Raw genomic sequence first — 23,988 nt, 5'->3', positions numbered from 1 at the left:
TACTGGTTTGGATGTCATATCACTGATCCCACACCATTCTGTCTCTCCCCGTTTCAACTCTATCACACACACGCATACACACAGAGTTTCACAGAAATGCAGCTATCAGGCCACACTGTAGGCAAGAGCCCAGTGCTGGAATCACTGTGGAGGAGGATTTGTCGCCTTCAGAGTAACTGACACACGAGAGACCCCCACTGTCACAGCAGTGGATGACTTCAGCTCCGGGCCCCGCAGTGTCCCTAAATGGGAGGAAATGTGTACATGTAATAAAACAAGAATAGTGGAACAAGGAACCCGACGCTCGGTGAAGAGCTCCTGTGATTCTTCCATGAGGGCACAAATCATATCAAGAGGCTTCCATCTTTGGGAAGCAGGACCAGGGACTTAGTTTAGTTTAGTTCAGTCACTCAGGCACGTCCAACTCTTTGCAACCCCATGGACTGAAGCACACCACGATTCCCTGTCCATCACCAACTCCCAGAGCTTGCTCAAACTCATGTCCATTGAGTCAGTGATGCCATCCAACCATCTCATCCTCTGTCGTCCCCTTCTCCTCCTGCCTTCAATCTTTCCCAGCATCAGGGTATTTTCCAATGAGTTGGTTCTTTACATCAGGTGGACAAAATATTGAAACTTCAGCTTAGGCATCAATCCTTTCAATGAATATTTCCCTTAGGATGGACTGGTTTGATCTCCTTGCTGTCCAAGGGACTCTCAAGAGTCTTCTCCAGCACCACAGTTCAAAAGCATCAATTCTTCGGCACTCGGCTTTCTTATGGTCCAACCCTCATATCCATACATGACTACTGGAAAAACCATAGCTTTGACTAGACGGATCTTTGTCAGCAAAGTAATGTCTCTGCTTTGTAATATGCTGTCTAGGTTGATCGTAGCTTTTCTTCCAAGGAGCAAGCGTCTTTTAATTTCATGGCTGCAGTCACCATCTGCAGTGATTGTGGAACCCAAGAAAATAAAGGCTCTCACTGTTCCCATGGTTTCCCCAGGGATTTCCTGAGATAAGGTTAGTAGGGAGGAGACCCTGACCTGAGTCTGGGGTGTGGGGAGTCCCCAGGACATTTCCATGTGTAGGCAGTTGTGAGCAGGAGAGTTGCTGCTTGCGAGTTCCTCAGCCTGCAGGTCCTATCTCCTCCTGCCCACTCTCCTTCCATCCCCCAAGAGGGACAGAAGGAGGGAGTCAGACACTCTCAGTCCACCCTGCTGTCTAGCAAAGATGAGGCACAGGAGGGGTGCTAAGATGGCGCTGCTGTTCTGGACACAACTAAAACCCTCATGCTGGGAAAGATTGAAGATGAAAGGAGAAGGGGGCAGTAGAGGACCAATGGTCAGATAGCATCACCAAGTCAATGGACATGCGTTTGAGCAAGCTCCAGGAGATAGTGAAGGACAGGGAAGCCTGGCGTCTGCAGTCCATGGGGTTACAAAGAGTCGGACACAACTGAGTGACTGAACAGCAACAAAAGAAAAACTGTAACATGTTTCTTCTATAATATCTTTCTTCCATTCCCAATTCTGGTACAGGAAATATATGTCAAGATTTGGCTTAAAAGGGCCAGCAGTGGGGAACTCTAGGCCCTCAAGGAAAAGGAAATACTCAGTAGCTTCATTCGGGTCACATCCTGGAAATGTATTTGATTTGAGCCCCAACCATGCAGCGCTGTTCTACAATCTAGGACACGAATGCATTAGCACTTGGACTCAGGCTTGAATTGCAAATTTGATTTTTGTTGTTTATATTTAAAAAGTTATACAGGATGCTTGGAAAACGTTAGGCTATTGCAAGCTAGAGAACAAAAATATATTATTGTACCTATATGTATTTAGAGATTCAGAAACTAAGTTGCAGTTGTTTCAGTGGGTATCACTGCATTTTTTTTAAAAACTTTTAAATCACATATTTAAGATAATAATAGCTAAGGCTTAGTGGGTGCTTACAGGATACCAGGCATGAAACTAAGTGCTTTCCATTTTATTTCATTTAAGTTCATCCTCACAGTTAACTGTATGATCTAGGTATTATTGACCCATTTTGCAGATGAAGAAACCAAAGTTTAAGAGAGTTTAAGTTTTCCAGGATTCATTCATTTGACATGTATTTATTGAGTATATACTGTGAGCCACTGGGGGTCCAGTAGTGGGAAGAAGCAGAAAAACCCCTACCTTCATGTAAGTCTGTTTTGTTAATTATGTATGTATGGCTGCGCTGGGTCTGCATTGCGCACAGGCTTTCTCTGGTTGCGGTGCGGTCTGCTCTTCCTTGCAGTGCACAGGCTTCTCATTGCAGTGGCTTCTCTCGTTGTGACTTGCAAGCTCCAGAGCACGGGCTCAGCAGTTGTGGTCGTGGACTTAGTTGCCTCTCGGCATGTGGGCTCTTCCCAGGCCAGGGATCATACCTGTGCCCCCTGCATTGGTGGGTGGATTCTTAACCACTGGACCACCAGGAAGTCCCTCTAACTCATTTTCTAATGGAGGGCATCCTGTGTGTGCTTAGTCGCTCAGTTCTTTCCTAGTATTTGTGACCCCACGGATGGTAGCTTGCCAGGCTCCTCTGTCCACGGGGCTTTTCCAGGCAAGACTACTGGAGGGGGTTGCCATGCCCTCTTCCAGGGGATCTTCCCAACCCAGGGATAGAACCTAGTCTCCCGCACTGCAGGCTGATTCTTTACCATCTGAGCCACCAGGGATGCTCAGAGGGCAATCATAGCTAATATTTATTGAGTACCAGATAATATTTATACATATTAACTCCTAGAGGGGGTTCTAGGGGTTGAAGCCAGACATTCTGATTCCAAGGCCAACAAGGCTGTTTCTATGTTTTTGCCATGTTCTGCCTCACCCACCGCCCCGCTCCCGGCCGCCCCCCGTCAGGCCTGCTCTGCTGGTAAGAGGTGAGCCTTGGGGTTCCCAGCCAGACTTGTCTGTCTCCATGGTCTCAGTCGCCACTATTCCCAGAGGAATAAATAAAGCATTTGTCTTCATTTCTCCATCCTGCCCTGTCCATTTCATGGCCTAGAACAGAATCCTGGATCTGTACCTTTAAAAATAAAGTCAGGTTCATTTTTAAGTTGCTGTTGTTTTTTAGTCCCTAAGTTGTGTCCAAGTCTTTGTGACCCCATGAACTGTTATCCCACCGGCTCCTCTGTCCATGGGATTTTCCAAGCAAGAATACTGGACTGGGTTACCATTTCTTTCTCCAAGTTATCTTCCCAACCCAGGGGTTGAACCTGCTCTCCTCCATTGGCAGATGGCTCCTTTACCACTGAGCCACCTGGGAAGCCCTCATCTTTAAGACAAGTGCTTACTTTTTTAAGGTTAACATCCCCTCAAGAAGTGCTGAGGGCCCAAGTTTTACTTTAAATTCTGCACCTGTCATTTCTGACCTTGCCGCTATGTGTTGGAGCTACATTCAAGTGTCTGCCATACCTAAGGTCAGAACCACTGTTTCCCGGTTTGTTCAATAAATAGCTTCGTTTTCTCGAAGTTTCTGCCTTGTACAACAGATGAAGTCAGTATCTTCTTTGAAGTCAAATTCCAGTGTGTCTTAGTTATGGCCTGATATCAAGCAATTCAGGAGTGTCTACCAAGCAACTATAGAATGTTTGGTGGTGTGATTCAAAAAGGAAAATGTTGGAGCAAAGGTTAGACTGGATTTTTACTTAAAGACCTCTTCTGTTTCCTTTTAAAATGGAATTCTCTACTTATGAGATGATAGCAATAAAGTGGCACTTCTTAGAACCCCTCATGGCAACTCCAGGTTGGTTTTATTACATGTGTGCCTCCCTGTGTGTGGGGGGTGGGGGGGGCAGAGGGAAGACTGTCCCTCTCTTGCCTCAATCCTGGGATGCTCTGCCACGAATTGGAGAGGGCCCGGGTCAGGGCTGCTCTGCTTCCCACTCCCCTCCCCAGGTCTCTCTGCCTTGTGCCTTCAACTCTGCAAAGTTACTAGAGCCTCCTCCTAACCCAACCGTGTCTTCCTGTTGTCATCATGCAGCAGGTGTTTCCCCATGATCTCCTCTGTGTCAGCCTCCTTCACTAGAGCCCTGTGGACTGGCCCTTTCTGGCAAAAAGGAAAGGGACAGACAGGTGAATTAGGTTTATACTTACTAAATCCACAGTTAGCAAGACTTTTCTTAACTGGACTTTGCAGATAAGTCCAGTTAAACAGACACAGCACTCTCCAGGGTTAGATATCCCGTTACCAGGAATGTAGAAGTTCAAAGTCAAGCATTCCTTCACGTCAGTGGGGTTGCCTCCTGCTCGGATCCAAACTCACCTCCTTCAGCACCTGTGAATTAGACAATAGAATCATTCATCTTTGCTGTCACCTGTTAACCACTGCTATGAACCTGAACTGAACACTATCTGCAACCCCACAAATGCATAGTAAGCAAGTCAGCCATAGCCCTGACCTTCTTGGAGCTTGCTAAATAGACACTTAAGCAATTGTCCCAGTGTACAGTGAAACCTATGATGGGGAAGGAGAGGTTGCTTGGAAAAACTTATTCCAGAATTTCCAACCCAGTACAGGTGGGTGAAAAGAGGTACCTATTGTAATTGGGGTGGGGTGGGGATGTGAGAGATTTTCTGGAGGAAGTGAAATCTAAGATACAACCAGGAAGATGAGTAGCCATCACCGGGGAAGGGGAGAGAGAGGGGAGGAGTGTTTTCCAAGAGAAGAAAACCACAGGTACAGCGCCCTGGAGGCAAAAGGAAGCTTAAGACCAAACAACAAAGAATGCCATCATTTAGGAGAAAGAATACAAAAGAGAACAAGCAGATGGGAAGAAAGAAGGAAATCCAGGAAAGTGTGATCATGCCTGCTTTTAGAACAGAGCAGGCTGCTATGTCATGAGATGCTGGCAGGTCAAGTACAATAAGAACCAAAAAGAAGTTTGGGGTTATGTTAACCATTAATCTTCATTTCTGTGCTAATCAGTAAATGTGTTAAAAGCCATATTCTTCAAGGATTTTCAGTGTGCTTTGTAGTATTGTTAATTCCTTGATGTTCTCAGTTAAGCTGTGACAAAAATTTAAGATAGGTATCAACACCTTTCTTGAGTATGGCACATTTTGGCCCCAGTCTCACATGTAGCATTCATTTGAAAAATATTCCTAGATGATTCTTCCCAGTAAGACAAGCGTTGATTGCCTGCTTCCTTCTTTTGTTCCACCCTTCAATCTTTGGTTTGCTTACTATCTCTTAGTCCTGTGAAGTCTGCTTTTGGATAAAAGCTCTTTGCAAAGAATTTGAATCGAAGGCTGGGCAGTTTCGAAATTAGATACATAACATCTTTCTGATATGTTCTAAATAACTTAATAAATCGTTCATAGCGATGCATACCGCCATGCTTGAAGAGTCAGTTGTGACTTGGGCATTTAGTCATTCTCTTTCCTGTTTCTTTTGCAGCTCCAAGAGACTGTGAAAAGGAAGTTGGAAGGAGCCCGATCACCACTTAATGGAGACCAGCAGAATGGGGCTTGCGATGGAAGCTTTTCTCCAACTAGCAAGCGGATACGAAAGGACATTCCCACGGGGATGGAAGCCATCAACAATTTACCCAACAACATGCCACTGCCTTCAGCTTCTCCGCTTCACCAACTTGACCTGAAGCCTTCTTTGCCTTTGCAGAATAGTGGGACTCACACTCCTGGGCTTCTGGAAGACTTGAGTAAGAATGGGAGACTCCCAGAACTTAAACTTCCTGTGAATGGTTGCAATGACCTGGAGGACAGCTTCACCATCTTGCAGAGCAAAGATCTCAAACAGGAACCTCTCGACGACCCTACTTGCATAGACACATCAGAAACCTCTCTTTCCAATCAGAACAAGCTGTTCTCAGACATTAACCTGAACGATCAGGAGTGGCAGGAGTTAATAGATGAACTGGCCAACACTGTTCCTGAAGACGACATACAGGACCTGTTCAATGAAGACTTTGAAGAGAAGAAGGAGCCGGAATTCTCGCAACCGGCCACAGAGACCCCGCTGTCCCAGGAGAGCGCCAGCGTGAAGAGCGACCCGTCTCACTCTCCCTTCGCGCACGTCTCTCTGGGCTCCCCCCAGGCCAGGCCTTCTTCTTCGGGTCCTCCCTTCTCCACCGTCTCCACGGCCACCAACTTACCTTCTGTGGCCACCACTCCCGTGGCGCCCAACCCTGCCAGCTCCCCAGCGAACTGTGCGGTCCCGTCCCCTCAAACTCCGAACCCAGCTCACACGCCGGGCCAGGCTCCGTCTCGGCCCGGAAATGGTTATCTCCTTAATCCCGCAGCCGTGCCGGTGGCCGCTGCGGGCTCGGGCCCCGGGGCCGTGCCCGGCTCTGACCTGTCCCCTGCCGAGCAGCTCAAGCAGATGGCCGCGCAGCAGCAGCAAAGGGCCAAACTCATGCAGCAGCAGCAGCAGCAGCACTCAAATCAGACTTCCAGTTGGTCTCCCTTAGGGCCTCCATCCAGTCCCTACGGAGCAGCTTTCCCGGCGGAAAAACCAAATAGCCCCATGATGTACCCCCAAGCCTTTAACAACCAAAATCCTATAGTGCCTCCCATGGCCAACAACCTGCAGAAGACGACAATGAATAACTACCTCCCTCAGAATCACCTGAATATGATCAATCAGCAGCCAAATAACATGGGTACAAACTCCTTAAACAAACAGCACAATATTCTGACTTATGGCAACACTAAGCCTCTGACCCACTTTAATGCCGACTTGAGTCAGAGGATGACGCCCCCGATGGCCAATCCCAACAAAACCCCCCTCACGCCCTACATCCAGCAGCAGCCCCCGCAACCGCAGCCCCCGCAGCAGCCCCCACCTCAGCTCCAGGCCCCCAGGGCACACCTAAGTGAGGACCAGAAGCGCGTGCTCCTCATCAAGCAGAAGGGAGTGATGAGTCAGCCCATGGCTTACCCGGCGCTGCCATCCCACGGTCCGGTAAGTGTGAGAGCGAGGCACTTGGAGATGCTCTCGGGGTGCGTTTCAGACTGTCGACATGCGATGCTCTCCTTGCTTCTGCCATAAGGGGGTTCATTACCTTCAGACATCCTTCCTACACATCCTCGTGTTGTTACTAGGTTTGTTGAGGGTTTTTCTTCTCTTCTTTCTAAGACATGGGACAAGGTGGCAGAGCATACTTTCCTGTGTTTGAATGCCTGGGGATCAAACTTCTTTTATTCTGGCCGGCAGATAAGAAACCAAAAATGGCGTGAAATGCTCACTGGGTGGGCGGCTGTAGAGGTCACGTGTCACAGCGTGTTGCTTCTCCTGTAGTTCTCTCCCAGGTCATGTGTGGTCCAAGACTGGGGAGGCGGGAGGGTCGGAGCCTTTCGGGATCTCTACAGCCGTCTTATGAGGTCCCGAACAAGCTCAGCCTGTCTTCCCTGTATTATGAATTATGGAAATTTGGGTTCTGGATAGTCAAAGGTGGGAGCATTTTCTGTGTTTTCAAAGTGAAGTGGAGGATAGATTTTTGTAGGACTGTGCAGCGTGTCAATACTTGTTGCTATACAAACGCACTGAGCGGCTGTTTCCACCTTGTGACTTGAGAGTGTACTAAAACCATCTCCGATTCGTCAGCTATCGTTCAGGAGAGTTTGATGATGATGGTCTGTTAGTGCTGTGTCCAAGTCTCCTCTTTCCTGCTGTCTTTCTTCATGGTATCATGGTTTTCAGGTGTAGGGATCCATGGTAAGAGTGAGTGGCAACCACTGGGGAGTGAATGAATACTCATTGACAAGCATCAACTCCCTCCTCACCCTGATCAATGTGGCCAGCAGCCAACACTCCTTTAATTTAACATGTTATCTGCCTCAAAGGGGAGAAGAAGTGGGAAAAAGCACCATCCTACTGACCTTACCCCTACGTGGGTGACTTCATAAGCCATCATTTTATTGCCAGTTGATGTGAATTGTGGAGGCACAGTTCTGTGCTCTGGTCCTCTCTGGACGCCCACGCTTGATGGCAGTTAGAGATTTTGCAGAAAAGTCTTTGCTTTAGGGGCCCTCGTGTGCAAACAGGTCTTAACTAGCACTTGGATACGCATCCACAGTGGGATGCTTTAGAAACACCGGGAATTAAGGCGGGCAGATCTTGCATCACTGGGCGCTGTTTGTGTCTGCCTCTCCTGGTATGTTCCACCCCACCCCCACCCCACCTCCCCAAGCTTGATGGAGACTGCAGGGCTGAGGGTGGTGCTGGCCTGCAGAGACAGGCCTGAGCTCTGTGGCTTGATGCTTGTCCTTCACAGCACTTCCAATCCAAAGCCCCACAGTGGTTTCTTGTCTGCACATGCCAACCAGCTCTAAAGAAATTCTGTCTGGAGAAATAAAAATGTAGCTTGGTTGACATAAACCGCCATCAGTGGCTGGTGAAAAACATCCTTGAAATGGGAACTTTTTTGTTTTGTCCTGGTTTCATTAAAACTATACTATTGGAAAATGCAGCATTTGATACATTTTAGTGTTACGTTCTGAAGCGTGCAGAAATATAGGTGATACACACAGGTGTTTGCTGTAGTTCAGAGGTTTATGAGATGGTAGGCTGTCAGCATGGTCATCCGCTGCTGCTGCTGAGTCGCTTCAGTCGTGTCCGACTCTGTGCGACCCCATAGGCGGCAGCCCACCAGGCTCCCCCGCCCCTGGGATTCTCCAGGCAAGAACACAGGAGTGGGTTGCCATTTCCTTCTCCAATGCGTGAAAGTGAAAAGTGAAAGGGAAGTCGCTCAGTGGTGTCCGACTCTTAGCAACCCCGACCCCGTGGACTGCAGCCCCCCAGGCTCCTCCGCCCATGGGAGTTTCCAGGCGAGAGTGCTGGGGTGGGTGCCATCGCCTTCTCCATGGTCATCCGCTGCTGATGGCAAATACAAATGGTGCTTCTCCCTCCACGTTGTTGTTGTTTTTTTTCTCCTTCCTCCAAGCCAGACCAAAGGTGATTAATGCCAGTTCTGCACACGTGTGGGTACAATATGAGCCAACCTCCCTCCCCACCCTTACTGAATTTCTTCTGAAATTTGCTAGCTTGGGATGAAGCTCCTGTCTTTGCTGGAACATGAATCTTAAAGGTGCTATTTCAGGTCCTTACGCTTGCCTAGCTGTGAGTAACTGAAGCCTTGGACCAGAGAGGTCATGTTTAGAAAGGACTCTGTCAAGTGATGAAGAAACAAAAGTGATGGTTTTCTGGATTAAATCTGTGGGTTTTCCTCTCCTCCTTCCATCTCATGAGGTACTTTCAGGATGGACAGAATCTTCCTCATTAAAATAATCATTTCTTAACCTCATAAAGAACCATCAAGCAAAATCATGCTTTTTAATGAAATATTAACTCACCACTGAAACAAACTTCAACATACATATATAAACATGGGAATATCTTTCTGCAAACATACCATTTATTTCATGCTTTCATCTGATTGTGGAGAAGTATTGACACAGCTCTCAGAGTAGTTAATGACACTGTATGAGAGTACTCTGCACAAATATGAGCATGAATTACAGGTAAGATATTAAGTATAGTTATACATAGGTGTAGTTCAAATTTGTTTTCTGCTGTTGCTAGTGAAAATTCATTTTATTCTTTGTTGGCCACAAGGACCGCGATGAACACTTAGTTTTAATGAATAACTTGAGCACCAAAGCCAATAACAAGATAATTTTCTTGTACAGATGTTTACTTATTTGGGACATTAACAGCAAATGCCATTTCTCTCAGGAACAAATAGAAATCCACTTTGTTCCTGAAGGTTTCAAGAAGGAGGGAACCAAACATTGAGAAAAAGAAAAAATAATTTATTCCAAAATTTTGAATATGTTTTACCTGATAGCTCCAGTTCTCAGAATTTTCATATTATTCCTTGCAATTCAAAAATTGAGCAACGATTTGTATACAAAGGTTATGCTCTTGGTGTTACTTGGGATTGTGAAAATTAGGACCATAATAAACATTTTGGAAAAATAAATAACGTACCTGAAAGTCATGCTATTAATGAATGATTAATCATATGGGAATGCTCATAGTACAAGTGAAATAAGCAGATCAGATTACAGTTTGTATGTCACAATCCTAATTGTGTTTTAATATGTATAGAAAAATACTGAATAACTGAAACATTAACAATGGTATTTCTCATTGGTAAAATTATGAGCACTTATTGTTTTCCTCTTTATACTTTACTCAGTTTTTTAAAATGTTCCATCATACATGTATATACGTATATATTCTATCATTAGGAAAAAAAAATTTTTAAGGGAAGAAAATACTCTATATTTTAAAAGTTTACACTTTACTTATTCAAAGAATGCTTATCCAACTTGCCAGTAGAACTGAGGTGATATCATTACTTTCTGTTCATTTGTATATATGAGTTGTGAATCCCTGCTTATAGAGGTAGTTCAGAACCCTTCTCCCCACCCTTCACTCTCTTTTCCTTTCTCTCTTCACATCCCCTTTCACTCCTTACAGTCTTAATTCATCGGCTAAAACAGTGACAATGAGAGTATTAATAAAATTTCCACCAGTATAATCCTTCAGCTCTTCAAGTTGTGCCCCTGCGTTATTTCTTTGATCATCTCTCCCTTCCTTTTTCTCCATTTCCAAACTTCTCTTCATCAAAACTTCTGTTTTGCTTTCTAATTTTTAAAATATGCATTTCTGTGATGGAATAACCAGAACTTACTGTGGTCATGGCTAGTTATCTTTTCCTGATCTTGTTTTTCAAGGACAGGATCTCTCATCATGCTCTCGCTCTCTCTCTCTTTTTTTTTTTTGCTAGTTTTTGCATAGCACCTAACACTATGTCTTAAACATAGGGATGTTTCATAAGTCATTTGATGGTAATGATCAATGTTTGGGCCAAAAATATATTTACAGTTGATGAGTGGCTCCAACAGGGAGAGTGTTAGCGCAGATAACACAGAGCTGCTATTGAGATCCAACAGAAGACCTGGAAAGGCAAGTCAAAAAAGAATCCTTGCCTAGGAGGTGGTTATCTTGAACCTCTGGAACAACAAGAGATTGCTAGGACAGCAAACTCTGTCTCCGTGTGTGACAAGCAGAAAAACAACAGAGCAAAAGCAAAAAGCTTACTTCTGGCGGAAGTCAAAGCAAAAGCCAGTGACTACTTGGCTGGTTTAGGAGGGGGACAGGGATACCCAGAGCCCCAGAATAATTCTTACAGGGAAGAGCGGAAAGTGATTAATTTTCAAAGTGGGATGTTAATTTTTACTTATTGCAATTAAAGGACTAGATGAATCATAGGCACTTGGCTACTGTATACTTCATATGTGTGTTTTCTGTGCGTGGCTGTGTCTATCATAATGAGTCCATATATGAGTATATTTTACAGAATGTTTTCCCTTTTCAATGTGATTTTACTGAAATCTATTGGGCCTCTTGTGAGGCATATTATTAATATAAGCTTTGTAGCCATCAAATCTGCACACAAGGAACAGAGCTGTGATATTCACAGACATCATAGAAGTCTCTTTGAAGATACATTTTTTCTTAACTTCAAAAACTTGGTGCCCCTTTGTTTAGTTTCTGTAAATATATGTATTGTTGATTTTTCCCAAATGATACATGACCTAGTTCAGAAAGTCAAGCATACTCTAAGGCTTAGGATAAGAAAGAGCAGTCCCTTGTATTACCCCTCCATTCTAATTTCTGCTTCCCAAAGGTGGTTGCTTCAACTCATTCAGTTATTTTCTCTTATTTATCTCCATAAACTGCTGTTCCTTAGCATTTCAGTTATTCGACTCAATACAAGGATTTAATTCAGCTGCACGACCTCCTCACAAACAACCCCCGCCTCACATTGTCTCTCTTTTTCTCTTCCCATACTCTCAGTAGAACTAGATAGATCACAAATTATGACTTTGAAAATATTCTATATTTACATGACTGATTTTTGCATAGTGCCTCAGAGTTTAGCTATGCAGTGTACTTTGGTTATATTTCCTTTCTTATGTAACTTTTTGTTTTCCCTGGAATTTATAACGGTCTCTGTTTTTAATTGGTGTTATTTCTGCTTCCTGGGCTTCTCTGGTGGCTCAGATGATAAAGAATCTGCCTGCAACACAGGAGACAGGGGTTTGATCCCTGGGTCTGGAACATCACCTGGAGAAGGGAACGGCAGCTCACTCCAGTATTCTTGTCTGGAGAATTCCAGGGACGGAGGACCCTGGTGGGCTACAGCCTGTGTGGTCACAAAGGAGTCAGATACGACTGAGCAACTAACGCTTTCTCTTTTTTTGTTTTCGTCTCTGCTCCTACTTTCAATGTGTCCTCAACCTTTCTCACCCTGTAAAACTTTTAATAGGATCAAGCACTTCAGATGATCTTTGTTGTTAATTTCTTTCCTTTTTTCTCTCTCCCTCTTTCTCTCTTTCCCTCCTTCTCCTCGCACCTCCTACTTCCCACTCTCTCTCACTCTCTTTCTCCTTCTCTCTGTCTCCCTCTGTTTCTTTCTCTTCTTCCGTGTCTCTCCTGAAGACTTACAGACTTTCACTCCAGTTTTCGGTCCTACACGTTTCTTGGCCGGCTGCCTAACTGGAGTCATGCAGCCGGCCTGCACCCTCCACTATCATTCTTGGACTATTTCACCCCCTCCTGTGCTGCAGGATCTCTTTTCTTGATCCCTCCTCTTCTTTCTTGGCTTAGCCCTGCTAATTGGCAGAGCACATTCTCAGTGCTTAAGAAAGGGTGTACGGGACATTGGCTTTTATTTCAAAAACTTCTTTATTCATTTTTAGTCTTATTGTTCTCTTAAAGCTCATTACAGGTGAGAAACTGATTTATTTCATTGTTCAAGGTAGCTCTGATGATAATTTTTTATTAATTTTTACTGGAGTACAGTTGCTTTACAACTTGTGTTAGTTTCTGCTGTATGGTAAAGTGACTCAGTTATACGTATGTATAGATCCCCTCTTTTTAAGATTTCCTTCCCATCTAGGCCACCACAGAGCACTGAGTCGAGTGCTATAGAGTCGGTTCTCAGTTATCTGTTTTATGCATAGCAATGTATATACGTCAAATCCCATCTCCCAGTTCAGGAAGATTGTTTTTATGAAAATGATTTTTGAGAATGTCTTTATCCTCACATTTGATTCAGAGTTTGCCCGATTTAGAATTATAGTGAAGAAAGCATATTTCATCAGAACTGAAAAGGCATTTTTTCATCGTCCTGTGGCTTTCACACTGGTGAGAAGTCCAGTGACATTTGGATTTCCCACTCTATGTGTATAATCTGTTTTTTCACTCTGAGAACTTCTCAAATCTTACTTTATCCCTGAAATTTCATGACAATATGCCTTAATGTAGCTATTTTTCGTCCACTATGTCTGGTACTGTGACCTTTTTCTTTTTTTGGAAATGTGTCTCTAAGATATGTTTTTATATGATTTCTTTGATCATTTCTTCCTTCTCTTTTCTCTCTCTTTCTAACTTTCTGGAACTTTTATTCATCATGTAGCAGACCTCCTGATTGTTCTCTAATTTTCATATGTTTTCAGTTTTCCATATCTTTGTCCTTTGACATTACGTGTTCTGTGAGATTTTCTTAACTTTACATTCCAACTCTAAAATTAACCATTTTATTTATCACATTTTGTGCTTCCCTGATAGCTCAGTTGGTAAAGAATCCACCTGCAATGCAGGAGACACCAGTTCAATTCCTGAGATCCCCTGGAGAAGGGATAGGCTACCCACTCCAGTATTCTTGGGCTTCCCTTGTGGCTCAGCTGGTAAAGAATCCATTTTAAATTTTCATAAGCTCTTCTTTGTTCTCTGATTTATCCCTTTCAACCTAAGGATATTAATTCTCATTTTAAAATTAATTTTCCTTGTACTCCCTGCTTTGCCTTTGTTTCTCCTAAGCACCCTTTCCCCATATGTTCATTTTATTTTTCTTTCTTTCATGTTAGAAGCTTTTCTCTTTGTTTATTCAAAGAGTGAGGCACAATAAAGCTAATTCACTGCTCTGTGCACTTAGGGCTTGTCAAATGTGGGGCTTCGCTGTACAGGGATTGAGCTAGAAACCCAGCCACGTCACTGGGTCAGTGTCTGTAGATTTTTACCGCAGTGCCAGTCAGAAAAGACCCTCTCAACCTCATCACAGAGAGTTGTGAATCTCGAGGCTGGCTTTCTGGAACTAAGCAGAGGAAGGGAATCGGCAGGTGGTGGTGATGGCAAAGTGTATTTCACTAACGTTTCTGTAGGCTTTCACTTTATCTCCCAGTTTTGTACAGCTTCTCAGTTCACTTGCAGCCAGAACTGGGACGTAGGATTGCAGAGTCTTGCGGCTTCACCTCTCCAGACTCCTTCTGGAGCTGTGTAGCTGGTTCACTGCTTCACAAAACAGAAATGTAGCCCATGTTCCTTCTGTGTGCGCTCTGGCATTCAGAAGTGCTTCTGCCACCTGTGACTTTACAACATCCCTTACCCTGACCCATCTTGTTGATTTTTGGCTTCCACCCAGTCCATTCGGAAGGAGATCAGCCCTGGGATTTCTTTGGAAGGAATGATGCTAAAGCTGAAACTCCAGTACTTTGGCCACCTCATGCGAAGAGCTGACTCATTGGAAAAGACTCTGATGCTGGGAGGGATTGGGGGCAGGAGGAGAAGGGGACGACAGGGAATGAGATGGCTGGATGGCATCACTGACTCAATGGACCTGAGTCTGAGTGAACTCCGGGAGTTGGTGATAGACAGGGAGGCCTGGCGTGCTGCGATTCATGGGGTCGCAAAGAGTTGGACATGACTGAGCGACTGAACTGAACTGAACTGAACCAAGAGTAAGGATTAGCTTTCTGTAAAGAACTCAGTTATCACCACTCAGCCATCTGATTTTCAGCTTCCAAAATTTTGTTGACACCCTTGATGACTATTTCCATCTCCCATCCTCTTTTGTTTTTGGATGCTTATATCATTTTTATTCCTTTATTGTCACTATACCAGGGAGTTGGAGAAATCCAAGATGAATGAGGATGGTCCATCTACCAGAGGCTTGCTCGGTGACTTTCTAAATATTGAATATTGTCCAATATTGAAATGTATGTGTTACAACGTATTTCACATTATTACTTCTAACATATTGGACTTTATCAGTGCTGGTTTCAGGAATGCTAAAGTACTCTCTTGACATGAAATTTACATGTCAAATACATACATTCAGAAGGACAGAGAAGAGTCACATAATCATCATGCTATTTTAGAATAAAAGCTGGTGATTATAACCGTTGGGTAGCTTTTAGGATCTCGAAAATATTGACTGACTTCAAGGACTAGAAAAACAATTTAAGTTCCATGACCCTGACTAAGCCAATAGAATCTGGCAAGTCAGATGCAAGGTAAAATATTGACAGAACCCTCATCACAGACTGAATCCAGGGCCTCCCAGTGGAGGGGAAACCTACAGGCAGAAGCACTACCAAACTCCACACAATAAATGAAACGTTCCAATTGATAGGTATAACAGGTCATTTCCATCCACATACTGGCATATTTTGAAAATCCTGACTGATATTCTGTCAGAGTCTTAGAAATATGAGGCTAAGAGTAAACAGCAGAAAAAGAGAAGTTTTAGGAAAGGAATTCATTTTAAAATAGTATTGTGGAAGAAAGAGGTTTTAATTACCCCCCTATGAGAATACTCTGTAAAGGTTTTGTGGAATGAGAATATTCTTGTTTACTGAGAGAGCTTACACCCCATCAAACAATCATTATGAAACTTGGGGCGGGGTAGGGGGGCTCCTGAGGATCACCTAAGGAAATTATTCAAGATACAGGGAATCAGATTCCACTGCTAAGGACTTGAAATCAGTAGGTCTGGGATGAGGCTTGGAAAGGTGTATTTTCATAAGCAATCCACCACCATTTTCTAATGGAGAAGTGGTGCGTAAGATAACTCTGAACTGCAATTAAAGCAACATGTGTTTATTTCATTGCTCGATATTTGCATATGCTTAAATTATTGTCTGTGAAACTATAAGTTCTGCAAGGTCTCAGACTTGTAACATTTAAAGTAAGATAGAAAAATTAGGCTACTCTGCTTACCAGATTTCTTTTTCAGGATAGTAAGTTTTTAAAACATTTCTTTTTTCTGGAGTACAGTTGCTTTACAATGTTGTGTTATTTTCTGCAGGATAGCAGGGTGAATCAGCCATTCGTATACTTATATCCCCTCCTTTTTGGATTTCTTTCCCATTTAGGTCACCACAGAGCACTGAACAGAGTGCCTTGCGCTATGCAATAGGTTCTCGTTAGTTACAGGATAAGTGAATTTTTTAAAGAGATGAAATTGTGAGGATCCTGGCTATGTTTTTTAAATTATGGAACTGCTCCTATTGATTCTCTTAATAAGACAAAACAGTTCATTCTCCATGCCGCCCCCCAACCATGGTGAAGAGTGGAATTTCCCCTTGTCTCCCAGAGAAAGGGTTGGTTATCCAGTCCTCTGTTTTATTAATAGGCATACCGAGGGCCCTGCTAGTGTCAAGTCGCTTTTTTCAAGATCTGTGGGAAGAGAGACTACCATGGCATGGAAAGTGTGCAGATTAGCGGAAGCACAAGGCTTACTGAGGATCTCTCTGGGAACATCCTTCTCAGGGCAAGACTGCTGGCAGGCATGTCAGTAGGACCGCAATTTGGGGTTCTGTGTTTTGACACCGTTACGCCAAGAACGGCAATCCAAGCACCTTCCCCAGATGTTCCAGGGCTCTGAGAGAGGTGTTGACTTAGCCAGATGCTCAATTTCATTCTACTTCCAGAGTCACAGCTTCCCAGGTGGCGCTGGTGGTGAAGAACCTGCCCACTAATGCAGGAGACGTAAGAGACACAGGTTCGATCCCTGGGTTGCGATGATCCTCTGGAGAAGGAAATGGCAACCCACTCCAGTATTCTTGCCTGGAGAATCCCATGGACAGAGGAGCCTGGTAAGCTGCTGTCCACAGTGTCGCAAAGAGTCGGACGTGATGAACCACGGCATAGCACTAGAGTCATAGATTTCCTTCCTTGCAAGGTCATTCACTGAATCCTAAGCCCCAGCCCAGTGACGTTCACTGCATTCACATGTAAGAGAGTAGATCTGGCTTTACTTTTGCCTGACAGGAGCCTACTAGCCTAAAGGTCTATCACAAGTATATAAAATTGTGAAACCTGACCAGGCATACTCTCCCCGAGTGTATTCACTTTTGAAATTCTTAGAATTCCAAATTTAGACGAAGAAGAGATACCAAAATAAAGTCACCTTCAGTGTCCGGCAGTATGTAGTCTAGTTGGGGAGATGAGAAGGCTTATGATGCAAGTCAATCTGTGTAGTTGCTAAGTCATGTCGGACTCTTTGAGACCCCATGGACTCTAGCCTGCCAGGCTCCCCTGTCCATGGGATTCTCCAGGCAAGAATACTGGAATGGGTTGCCATTTCCTCCTCCAGGGAATCATCCTGACCCAGGGATTGAACACACATCTCCGGCATTGGCAGGCAGGCTCTTTATCAGTGAGCCACCAGTGAAACCCCTAAATCTGAGTTTGTTTCTATTTTCATGTGTATTCATTGGTTAAGTACCATCTTGGCTCAGAGGTTAAAGCGTCTGCCTGCAATGCGGGAGACCTGGGTTCGATCCCTGGTCGGGAAGATCCCCTGGAGAAGGAAATGGCAACCCATTCCAGTATTCTTGCCTGGAGAATCCCATGGACGTAGGAGCCTGGTGGGCTACAGTCCACGGGGTCGCAAAGAGTCGGACACGACTGAGCGACTTCACTTTCACTTTCGTTAAGGCTTGCAGGCAGAGAGAGGGCAAGGGTCAGGACTACAGGGAGTAGAAAGAAGAAGCCTCCAAGGGGGAGGTAAGCTTGAGTTAGGAGTCAGATGGGTAGAGGGTGGGTAGAAAGACATTCTGGGGCAGGTAAGGAATTTTTCCTTAAGAGATGATACAGATTGATAGCCAGGCTGTTGGAGAATAGTGAGGTGAAATGCATGGGATAACAGCTAGGGTACTTTCTACTCTTTGAAGCAGGAGACAGTAAGAATCTCCATCAGGATGTGGCATTTAAATTTTCAGGAAAAACAGTGCATTTAGGGGAAAGGAATAATAGAACTTGGCAAGTGAATATATGATGAGAGGAAAGGGAAATGAATCATATATTTATGACCATGAAGTTAAGTATTAGGTGGTATAATAGTTTCTGAAAGATGACAGACTTGTTATATATACATCTAAATATCAAAACTTATTTGTATACAAAACAACTCAAACAGTTGTTACCATTTATCTTATTCTGCTGGCTTGTATTTCTTGTTTGCTAAGGTACAGGTTCCACGCTCAGCAAAAGATGTGAAGCAAGCTCATAGCACCTTTTAAAAGTCTGTGTTAAACTGAGCCACAAATAGTTCCTCCTATGTTTTAGAGTTGGGCTTTTTGTTTTAACAAGCATTTAATTGTCAGTAAATTCATATTATTGTGATAATGGTTGTTTTCATTATTTAGAATAGTATTAGACTATCATATGTTCCTTTTGCTTAATATTTTTATCATAAGGATTTACTTGGTCACATCTGTGGCTTGAAGAAAGTACTCTATAAAGATAGTTGTTATGCAAGAATACCAGAGGAACAGAGTTCCAAGCTTTCACACATAATACATCATGATTCATTAAGTAGTTACAGCAACTCTGGACTTTTATTTGGGGAAAAAAAAATTTTTTTTTTCCTGTACAAAGATATTCTATAATATCTTGGTTCCTGGGCAAGTTTCTATGGAATTAATCTTTTTTATCACACCAAATGGTTTGCATCTGACCCAGTGCATAAAGAATCAAAATACCTTTCATGAGTTAATTATGTTGCTAATACATTGTCATGATTAGTTAATATGATTCATGAGATTATGCAGCGTAGGTATACATTTTCATTTACTAAAGAGTAAGTATCGACCCCATGAAGTATCCAAACTGATAACTCTCATTTATTAATATTATGATTTTCTAGAAGAGGTTTTATCAACATACCTGTATTCCCTAATTGCTTTTGCATCTGAGATGTTTGAAAGTTTATCTGGGCTTTTTTTCTGCACTGAGCTTCAGCCAGTTCATACAAAGGACATTAACCAGCTTGTTAGGCCACGGATGCTTGCTGTGCCAAACTGAAGTCAGACAGTGTTACAAAGGAAAAGGTCATCTCTGGGGTGCCTGGGAAGTGGTCAGGAAGTGGTCAGTCCCTCTGAGCAGATAGACTGAAGCTGCAGCCTCCCAGGCACCCCAGGTGTGATGGCAGCCCCCTTGCACACTCCACTGGACGCTGTTGCGCTATGAATGAATTCTGTAACCACAGATGAAGGCTCTGACACACCTACTCATTCCCGAAAAGCCACGAGGCACAGAGCAGAGAGTCAGCTTCTCAGGCCCGTGCGATAGGAATCAAGAGTTCTGTGGGTCGCCCAGTGCCATACTGTGCTGTGTCTGGCGGGGCCTGGAGTGTGACACCGTCAGGCTGAAGGATGACCAAAGGCCCTGGGATGCAGGGTGGGTCATGTCTGGCTGTAGAGAAGCCTTCACGGCAGATAAGGGTAGTTTCAAATATCACCTCTAAGATATTCATATTTGTTTCAGTAGTTGGATTTTCATAGCTAGTTTCAATATCACTTCTAAGACTGCTGTGGCAGAAAAGGCCAGAGGAAATCAGCCTTAGAGCCGTGACAGGTTTGGACATACCAAACTCTAGAGAAGCACCATCCATTGAAATAGTGTCCAAATCACAAATACAAGCCATAGAATTTTAAAATTCCTATTCATCACATCATGAAAGGCCCAAAGAAACAAAATTAAGTTAAATATATATTTTTTATTTTTAATAGAATAGTTTTATAAAATATTTTATTTTAATATATTTATATTTTAATGTTTTATAATATTATGATGTAATATAAATAAAAATATAGTACATCTGAAACAATCACAACATTGTTAATTGGCTATACTCCAACATAAAATATAAAGTTAAAATATATATATAATATATATTATTTATCATATAATTTTATTTAATAGTATATGTTTTTAATACATTCTTTTTTTCAGTATATGAAAATATGAGGTTATATTGATGTGTAATCAATATAAAAATTATTAGTGAGACATTTGACATTGTTTTTTTAGACCAAGTCTTTGAAATCAGATGTGTCTGTCATATTTACAGCATAGTTCAATTTGCACAGGCCACGTCTTTATAGCACACGTGCCTAGTGGCCATAGTATGGGACAGACAGGTCTAAAATAACAACAGCAAAAGTCTGCTCAGTGATCAGAAAGGTGATTGGCAGTATGAAAGCGGTGAAGCAGGAGGAATATGCTTTGGCTGTTTGAGAGACACCGATTCTTCTTGTCACCTCTTAACAGCTCTGTGACCCGAAACTGGACAGAATAGCCTAGTGCCCCCTGTTGCCCTGCAGCCATCCAGTGAGCCACACGCAGCAGGCTCTGTGTCCTCATCATTAGAATTCACCTGCTCTGTGTGGCCCACAACCCTTAGATACTTCTGCAGCTGTGTGTGTGTGTGTGTGTGTGTGTGTGTGTGTGTGTGTGTGTGTGTGTAACACGGGGACTTCCCCTTATTCATCCAAACCCCATCATCAATGTATGACGTTTTCGAGCATCAGCCTTGGGGCCATATAAACATCCTGCAGTGGGTCAGGAGCCCCTGACCCCTTATTAACATGTCAATGAGAGTGGCTGGTGCTCTGGGCTTGTTTTCTAGGGTTTTGATGAGCTTCATTAATTATGTTGAGAAAAAAAGGTGTGCAGCTGGAGAAGAACCCACTTAGCGCCACGTGAATGTGAATAATTGGACAGTTGGCAGAGTGTTAAATCAGCGGTCTAGGGAGAGAAACTCGTGAATAAACACAATTCCGCCAAACGCCACAGAGCAGGCACCGTTGCCTGGCCCACCACCTCCACCTTCTCTGGACTTGAGAACCTGGCTGGCGTGAACTAGTGTGAAGTCAAGAGCAGACTGTGGAGCTAGGACAGATACTCAGATCCTGCCTTCATCATTTCGTTATCTGTGGATCTTGGGCAGGTTACATAAACTCTCTCTGAGCTCCTTGGACAGGTTGCATAAGCTTTCTCTGAGCTCTAGTTTTTTCATCTAGAAAATGGGGACTGTAATAATAGGATTGTTATGATGATTCCGTGTCTTAATGTATGTGAAGCATTAGAATAGTATCAGATCCACAGTATGTACTATCTGCATTTTTTAATTTAAAATATTAATCATATCATAAGCTATTCGCACCTTTTTAATCCTCTAGGAGAGTATAACTGTCTTTCAGTTTTCTTCTAAGCTACCTTCATTCATTCATTCATTCAATGGACATTTATTGTATACCTGAAACACTTCGGTTCTGGGCATACAAAGATGGAGAGAGTCTGGGAGAAACATTATCATACATATGAAAATTATGTGGACAGAGACTGCAAACAAAATGGCAAAACTGTATTAATATTCTCTTTTAAAAGCCACAGTTAGCAAGTTTTAAGTGCTGATAAAAAGAATTTTCCTTCATCCTGGCCATGACAAGATTGTTCCTCCTGCAATTACCTCTGTTTAAAACTAGACTCACTTGTCATATTTTAACACATGAATATGTATATTTTTGTTCATTTCTGTAAAATGAGCAAAAACACCTCAAGAGAAAAATCTATTTCCCCATCCCTTAACTTAAAAAGATCTCTTAGACTATTTGAGGCCTGATTATTTCTGAAATCTTAGGATATGAGGAAAATCATTTGTCTTTGTAAAATTCAGAAGCTTAAAAGGAGATGAGATTTAATTCAAATGAAACATAGAACAGCTAACCTTCTCGTGTCTTAGGAGCAAGTAAACAAGTATTCCCAAAATAATGAAAGCTATGATTACTTTAAAACTTCTCTCTCTCTCTCTCTGGGGAGTTATTAAAACAGGTATTTTAGTAAAACTTTTAAAACTTCACTCCAAAATAAATAAAGCACTATTGGAAATTTTACAATATGAGTTTATCTATCAGTGTGTGACATATTACACCCAAAATTTAGCAGCTTAAAACAGCAAGCGGTTCTGAGGAAATCCAGGAGCCGCTTAGCTGGGTGGGTCTGACTCAGGATCTCTCCTAAGGTTGCAGCCATGCTGTGGCCTGGGACTGCAGTTGTCTGAAGGCTGGACCTGGGCCCGAGAATCTGCTCCCCAGGACTCCCTCACATGGCAGCTGACTCGAGGCCTCAGCCCCTCACCACGGAGATCTCTCCAAAGGGCTGCTTGAGTGTTCTCACAGCTGGGCTTCCCCAGAGTGAGTGATTCAGGAAGAAGCAAGGAGGAAGTCACAATACCTTTTATGACCCAGTATGGAAGTCATACGCCTACACCTCTTCATTATTCTGTGCCTTTGAGGCAAATCATTACGTCCAGTCACACTCTAGGGGAAGGGAATTCTACCCTCTGAATGGAGCGTCACAAATTTTGGACATATTTGTGGGCACCATAATTACCATGAAAGGCTTTTGACATTTCATAAAGTGCCTCAGTGGTATTGGCACAGAGATGCTTAGGTTGGGGAAAACAGAGCTGGCAAAGATGAGCAGACTCATCTAGGGGATATGTGGGTTGGCATGGTGTGCCAGAGTCAGGAGGGGAGGGGAGTGGGGAGGCAGGAAATCATAGACTCCAATGCACCAGGAATTTGTTTCTTTTTCACTTTGCAGTCCCAGATCTAATGTCAAATATCCCTAGTGGCAGAGAATTAATGTAGAATTCTGTAGTCTAATGCGAAGAAGCCTCTGCTTTTATTTAAAGTAGGAAATACAATTTTAGAAGACCTAGGGTCTGAGCAGTTATCTCATTGACACTAAACCCAACCTTGTTAGTTAAGTGATTTGGTCACTTCTGCTTTAAGAATTCTTTCCCTCATCTTTTCACTTGAAAGCATTTATTGTTTTTATCCCATGGCTTCTGTCCTTCCCCTAGTCCCCTGTGCTGGGTTTCCTCCTTGAAGTATTTGCACCTGAAAGACAGTGCCTACTGCTGCTGCAATTCCAGGGCGTCTTAGACTTCCCTCCCGCACATCCTCTGGTTCCTTCGTCTTCCCTATCACCATCTGGGTGCTGCCGTCAGTCACACTGTAACTTCCTTTGATTGCATATTTCAGGGGTGAAAACCCTCCATGCCCCATGCTGTCCACTTAGCCATCTCTCTCCACATTTGATTATTCACAGCAAGATGCATGCACGCAAATCCTTTAAGTCCTTCAGGCTTTTCTTTCCACCTCCCCTTCAAATATGAATCACCTAACAAAATTTACTGAGGACCAATTGCACAAGAATGAAGCTATAGTTCCATTACTGTGAGCATCACAAAGGATGTAAAAGGCGTGGTCCCTGCCCTTAAGAAGCTCATCCTCTAGTAAAAGCTAGATTAAAAAAAAAAAAGTTTAAGTAATAACAGCATACATATTCCTATTTATATTTAACAGAGTGACGTGTTGTCCACGTTACAATGATGAAATTCAAAGGTTATTCTTTGGCATACCTTTTAATAGAGAAAACTAGCTGTCTTTTGCATTAAGTAAATGCATGTGTCTTGATAAGGAATACTGCTACAAGAAAATCATTTAATGGGGTTGACTTCCCAGGATTATAAATACATTCCGCCGAAACTGGTGAAACGTGTTTTTGAAACTAAAAGAAAGAAAGCAAGCATGTATGAACAACTTGTAAAAAAAGATACACCTATTAATGTAATAAATAATTACCTACAACTGGTAACTGAAATAGAAGCATAGAATGACTTACTAACATTCTAGTTTTTCTTCTGTTTTGAAAGACATCAGCCCTGTGCTTTGATACACTTTACTTTTAATGGACTGTTGCTCAGGAAAGGGAGTCGGGGAACTGTGGGCTGTGGAGATTTGATAAGGAATAGAATGTATAAGCTGAGAAGCAGGAAAAGATGAGGC

At 43.1% G+C, this 23,988-nt stretch overlaps 1 protein-coding gene across 1 annotated transcript in view; it reads left to right on the top strand.

Moving 5' to 3' along the window:
- MAML3 (mastermind like transcriptional coactivator 3) overlaps positions 1-23,988 on the top strand; it is a 450,336-nt gene that overhangs the window by 264,504 nt on the left and 161,844 nt on the right. Inside the window, exon 2 of the mRNA XM_018061556.1 lies at positions 5,429-6,952. Coding sequence (XP_017917045.1) covers positions 5,429-6,952 — 1,524 coding nt within the window. The remainder of the gene's footprint in view (positions 1-5,428; positions 6,953-23,988) is intronic.

The sequence above is a fragment of the Capra hircus genome, chromosome 17, assembly GCF_001704415.2.
Source record: "Capra hircus breed San Clemente chromosome 17, ASM170441v1, whole genome shotgun sequence".
Taxonomy (NCBI): domain Eukaryota; kingdom Metazoa; phylum Chordata; class Mammalia; order Artiodactyla; family Bovidae; genus Capra; species Capra hircus.
Note: the sequence above shows the minus strand (reverse complement) of the source record. Positions and strands in the feature narration are given on the sequence as shown.